Genomic DNA, 6000 nt, shown 5'->3' on the forward strand with positions numbered 1-6000 from the left:
CCTGATTACTGCTCGGGAGAATTCGTTTGGATGGATTCCTGCCAACAAACCGCAGGCTCAGTCTTCCTTTAATCCTGCATGTGTGAGAGTGAGCGTGCTGGTGTGGGTGTGTGTGAGTGTGTGCTGGCATGTGTGTGTGTGTGAGTGAGTGCGTGGGTGCTGGCGTGTATGAGTGTGAGTGATTTGCTGGCGTGTGTGAGAGTGCGTGCGTGCATGTGAGTGTGCTGGCGTGTGTGTGTGTGAGGGTGCTGGCGTGTGTGTGAGTGTGCTGGCGTGTGTGAGAGTGCGTCCATGCATGTGTGTGTGAGAGTGCGTGCTGTCGTGTGTATGTGTGTGAGGGTGCTGGCGCGCGCGTGTGTGAGGGTGAGGGTGAGCGTGCTGGTGTGTGAGTGAGGCAGCTGCGCTGGGGGGGTCTCGGCTGGGGCAGAATTGGGCCGAATCCCCTCTAACTCTGTGCTGATTGCAGGTCAAACCTCAGAAGTCTCAACATGGAGTCTGCAGGTAATTATTGTACATAACAGCCCTGTGTTATAATCATCTACCCTGTCCTGCCCCCCTGGGGGGTATCTGTCTGTTTCTCCCCTGTCCTGCCCCCCCCGGGGGTATCTGTCTGTTTCTCCCCTGTCCTGCCCCCCCTGGGGGGGGTATCTGTCTGTCAACCCCCCCCCGTCCTGGCCCCCGGGGGTACTGGCTCCGTTTTCGATCCCCTGTGCAGGTAACAGTCTCTTCTCTTTTCAGTGATTGGACACAAAGCTGCACCTGATGAGCCCCCCGGTTACAACACTATTGCCCCCTATGCCCCTCCGGACGCGTACCCCCCGGCCGCCCCTATTCGTTCTGTGGACAGCACGGTGTTAAAAGGCGTTCCCCCAGGCCTGGAATACCTCATCCCGGTGAGCATCCGGATCTACCCCGATACCCCCGACCTCAGCACCGCAGGAGGGGCTCCTAAAATGCATGGGGAGGAATAATGTGACAGATTTGGTTAATGGGGATTGAAGAGGGTAAGAGGATGACCTGGGAGGAGCATGTTTACTTACTGGGAGGAGCTTATGCTTAAGTGGGTGGTGCTTGTATAATGGGCGGAGCCCTTGGGCTGTGTATCCCCTCCCCTCGGGGCAGGCACCGTGCCGGGGATTTACGATGTGCTGACGATGTGCTGACGATGTGCTGACGGCGCCTGTTTCTCCCGTAGGTAAACCAGCTGTCGGTGCGGGAGAGATGTAAGAACGCTTTCCCTCGCGCTCTTCTCGCTCCCAGCACCCAACGCTCTGCTGCCGGCTTCTCTCTGGACTCTGTCTATCTCACTTCCGGTGGCCGAGCCGCGTACCCACTCCCCTCCTTGGACCGTGAAATGCGTTGGGAGCCCTTGAGGTTTAAGCTCTTCCCTCACTGAGGGTTTCCCGTACTTTCGTTCATCTGCCGGCGGGTCGCACTTAATCTCTTAATGTATTAGCCTGAGGGTAGTGGGTAAGTGGGGCAGCCTCCCAGCAGAGGTGGTAGAGGGTAATACAGTGAGGGGATGTAGGCATGCATGGGACAGACATACGGCTCGGCGGGGCCATCACGGAGGATCAGGCAGATGTTGGGCTCTTGGTGCGTTTCTTACCCGCTTTGCTTCTCCTGTTGTGGATCTGTGAACCCCCCCCCCGTGATCTGCCCCAACAATGCCCCCCAGGGAGTGATCTGCCCCCCACGTTAACCCTGCGCTCTCCTGCAGTCACCGTGTCGCAGGGATGGAGTCGCTCCTTCGACGTGCTGGACGCGGCCGGGCAGCGCATGTTCCAGGCCACGCAGCGGGTGCAGTGCTGCGGCCCCGTGTATGACGTCATGCTCACGGAGCCCGGCGGGAGAGACGCCCTGCACTTACTGGAGAACTGCGGCTGTACCTGCACCCGGCGGGTGAGACACTGGGGAGGAAATACAATGGGGCCCTGTTTACTAAGTGGGAGAGTCTGTGGGGCTGGGCTCACTGTGCTATTTATTATGAAAGGTCAGAGCTGGCCCCGTATGATGTATAATTCAATGGGGCGATCACTGATTTATCTATACATTATACGGGGGCCGGTCACTGATTTATCTATACATTATACAGGGGGCCGGTCACTGATTTATCTATACATTATACAGGGGGCCGGTCACTGATTTATCTATACATTATACAGGGGGCCGGTCACTGATTTATCTATACATTATAGAGGGGGCCGGTCACTGATTTATCTATACATTATACAGGGGCCGGTCACTGATTTAACTATACATTATACAGGGGTCCGGTCACTGATTTAGCTATACATTATACAGGGGGCCGGTCACTGATTTATCTATACATTATGAAGGGGCCGGTCACTGATTTATCTATACATTATACTGGGGGCCGGTCACTGATTTATCTATACATTATACAGGGGGCCGGTCACTGATTTATCTATACATTATACAGGGGCCGGTCACTGATTTAACTATACATTATACAGGGGCTGGTCACTGATTTATCTATACATTATACAGGGGGCCGGTCACTGATTTATCTATACATTATACAGGGGACCGGTCACTGATTTATCTATACATTATACAGGGGGCCGGTCACTGATTTATCTATACATTATACAGGGGGCCGGTCACTGATTTATCTATACATTATACAGGGGCGGGTCCTGTTGACGACCCGTTGTCTCGTTACAGATACAGGTTTATGATCAGGCGGGGGGTCTCCTCGGATACGTTCAGCTTCACTGGTCCTCCATGATCACTCACCTGTCCGTGATGAACCAAAGCAGCGAGGTGATTCTGCTGATCCTCGGGCCGAGCTTCAGCACTAATATTTTTGGGAATGTCAGCTTCGAGGTAAGATGGAGGGGTGACCTGCACCCCCTCCCCCCCCGTGGGGTGACCTGCCCCCCCGCGGGTGACCTGCCCCTCCCCCCGTGGGGTGACACGAGGATCAGTAATTGGCTGTCTCTCGGTGTCAGGTGAAGTCCCGTGACGAGCAGCACGTGGTGGGGGTGATCAGGAATGAGAACGAGCAGTTCATGGTGACGTTCCCGGCGGATCTGGACGTGACGGCGAAGGCTCTGCTGCTGGGCGGCTGCTTCTATCTGGTGAGAATATTCGTGGAAGGTGCGAGAGTACAAACAGCGGTCCCAATGAGGGCACGATAGATACCCCCGTGGGGCCCCAGCATGGGCCTGCCCGGCATCAGATACCCCGTTGGGCTCGGTGGACAGCAGGGGGCAGATCGCAAATAAAGTTAACTGAAAGTGCAGTTAGAGGTAAAGGGGGGCAGACTGAGGGGAATGTAAATCCTGGGGGCCGTGAAGATTATTAATGTGTTTATTATAACAGTATGGAGTCTGTGTCCGGAAGCTTCCGTCCTGGGGTATCACTCCGACTCCCTCCAATAAGATTCAGCCGCCTCCAGAAATAATCGGGAAATACAGTTATTGGGGGAGTCGCCCCTTCGGTATTAGTCATGATTATAAAAATAAATATAAAGTAAGTAAGAAGTCTTCCCTCCACGCGTTTCGCCTCTGCTGGCTTCCTCAGCAGGTAGTCCTTTGTTGTTCCTTCCAGTTTGTTTTTAACATCCGTTTTTTTTAAATAAATGAGAAATTTACATAATTTTTTTTTATCCGATTAATCGAAAAAATAATCGGCCAACTAATGGATTATGAAAATAATCGTTAGCTGCAGCCCTAAAATATTACACTCCCCCGCCCCCCCCCCCGCGCCATCGACAGGCATTGCTGACCATTCTGTGTAATTATTTCTTTTTAAAAGCCGGTTAGCACAAGAGGGCGACCGTCCGCTGACCTCTGGCCTTGGCCCCTGCGGACAGCCGTAGTGCCGGATGATATACCGCTAGCGTCCCGATCACCGGTTCTTTTTCATAAATTCCGTCCTATTTCTGTGTTTTCCCCGCAGGACTCCCTGATTTACTCCAAGAGGAAAGAACTGCTGAACAGGCGGAGCAATGACTAGGGGGGCGGAGCCAGTGTCATGATGTCATAGTTATGTCACAAGGGCCAAGTGTTAAAGTTGTCTTCGTTAAACGTGAAAGGGCAGCCGTTTCCTGCGTGTCACAGAACAATATCCCGGGACGCCCCCATAGCACACGTCTGTATTACGAAGGAAGCCGAGACCAGAGGCAGCCTGGGGCAGAGCAGGCATTACCCCATCTCCCTCCCCCACCCAGGGGCTGCCTGAACCAATCAACAACAATCAGCAACTTAACGGGGAGGAATAACCCTGCTCCTATGGGATATACTTGTTGGGGGGGCGGTGGGGTATGTATTAATTATGGTTTTCTTGGGCAAATTGAGTGCCGGGATCTGTAACATAGAGTTTGGGGCTTTAAAGTGTTAATTACCCCCTTACCACAGCCCCCCCCCGTGTATCGCTTTTCCTTTACCTATTAAAATACCCCATGAGAAGAGAACGAACTGCGTCCGGAGTCATTTCTGCCCCTACCCGGCTGCCCTCAAATGTGTGTCGGGGCCATAAATATAACAGGACGGGTTATAGGTATATCGGTGATAAATATAACAGGACGGGTTATAGGTATATCGGTGATAAATATAACAGGACGGGTTATAGGTATATCGGTGATAAATATAACAGGACGGGTTATAGGTATATCGGTGATAAATATAACAGGACGGGTTATAGGTATATCGGTGATAAATATAACAGGACGGGTTATAGATATACTGGTGATAAATATAACAGGACTGGTTATAGATATACCGGTGATAAATATAACAGGACTGGTTATAGGTATATCGGTGATAAATATAACAGGACGGGTTATAGATATACCGGTGATAAATATAACAGGACGGGTTATAGATATACCGGTGATAAATATAACAGGACTGGTTATAGGTATATCGGTGATAAATATAACAGGACGGGTTATAGATATATCGGTGATAAATATAACAGGACGGGTTATAGATATATCGGTGATAAATATAACAGGACGTGTTATAGGTATATCGGTGATAAATATAACAGGACGGGCTATAGGTATATCGGTGATAAATATAACAGGACGAGTTATAGATATACCGGTGATAAATATAACAGGACGGGTTATAGGTATATCGGTGATAAATGTAACAGGACGGGTTATAGGTATATCGGTGATAAATATAACAGGACGGGTTATAGATATACCGGTGATAAATATAACAGGACGGGTTATAGGTATACCGGTGATAAATATAACAGGACGGGTTATAGGTATATCGGTGATAAATATAACAGGACGGGTTATAGGTATATCGGTGATAAATATAACAGGACGGGCTATAGGTATATCGGTGATAAATATAACAGGACGGGCTATAGGTATATCAGTGATAAATATAACAGGACGGGTTATAGGTATATCGGTGATAAATATAACAGGACAGGCTATAGATATATCGGTGATAAATATAAGAGGACGGGTTATAGGTATATCGGTGATAAATATAACAGGACGGGCTATAGGTATATCAGTGATAAATATAACAGGACGGGTTATAGGTATATCGGTGATAAATATAACAGGACTGGTTATAGGTATATCGGTGATAAATATAACAGGACGGGTTATAGGTATATCGGTGATAAATATAACAGGACTGGTTATAGGTATATCGGTGATAAATATAACAGGACGGGTTATAGATATATCGGTGATAAATATAACAGGACTGGTTATAGATATATCGGTGATAAATATAACAGGACGGGTTATAGGTATATCGGTGATAAATATAACAGGACAGGCTATAGATATATCGGTGATAAGTATAAGAGGACGGGTTATAGGTATATCGGTGATAAATATAAGAGGACGGGTTATAGGTATATCGGTGATAAATATAACAGGACTGGTTATAGATATACCGGTGATAAATATAACAGGACGGGTTATAGGTATATCGGTGATAAATATAACAGGACTGGTTATAGATATACCGGTGATAAATATAACAGGACGGGTTA

The 6000-nt window shown here is 49.0% G+C and overlaps 1 protein-coding gene across 2 annotated transcripts; it reads left to right on the forward strand.

Moving 5' to 3' along the window:
* Positions 1–473: 473 nt before the first annotated feature.
* Positions 474–4389, forward strand: LOC128491862 (phospholipid scramblase 3-like). Of its 2 annotated transcripts, none has more exons than XM_053464221.1 (7): positions 474–501; positions 739–893; positions 1196–1223; positions 1721–1905; positions 2692–2850; positions 2976–3104; positions 3928–4389. In XM_053464221.1, exons 1-7 carry the CDS (start codon positions 489–491, stop codon positions 3982–3984), a joined length of 726 nt encoding a protein of 241 aa, XP_053320196.1. In that variant the 5' UTR covers positions 474–488; the 3' UTR covers positions 3985–4389. The 2 variants fall into 2 exon arrangements, with proteins under 2 accessions (XP_053320196.1, XP_053320195.1); XM_053464220.1 differs by having other exon boundaries at positions 1721–1902; positions 2689–2850; positions 3928–4132.
* The last annotated feature ends 1611 nt before the right edge of the window (positions 4390–6000 follow it).

Source organism: Spea bombifrons, chromosome 4, assembly GCF_027358695.1.
Source record: "Spea bombifrons isolate aSpeBom1 chromosome 4, aSpeBom1.2.pri, whole genome shotgun sequence".
Classification (NCBI taxonomy): Eukaryota; Metazoa; Chordata; class Amphibia; order Anura; family Pelobatidae; genus Spea; species Spea bombifrons.

Bases quoted from the DNA above. Each gene is read 5' to 3' on its own strand.
- LOC128491862 (XM_053464221.1), top strand. The intron at 1,224-1,720 runs GTAAGAACGCTT...GCTCTCCTGCAG, and splicing joins GCTGTCGGTGCGGGAGAGAT to TCACCGTGTCGCAGGGATGG. The intron at 1,906-2,691 runs AGACACTGGGGA...TCGTTACAGATA, and splicing joins GTACCTGCACCCGGCGGGTG to CAGGTTTATGATCAGGCGGG.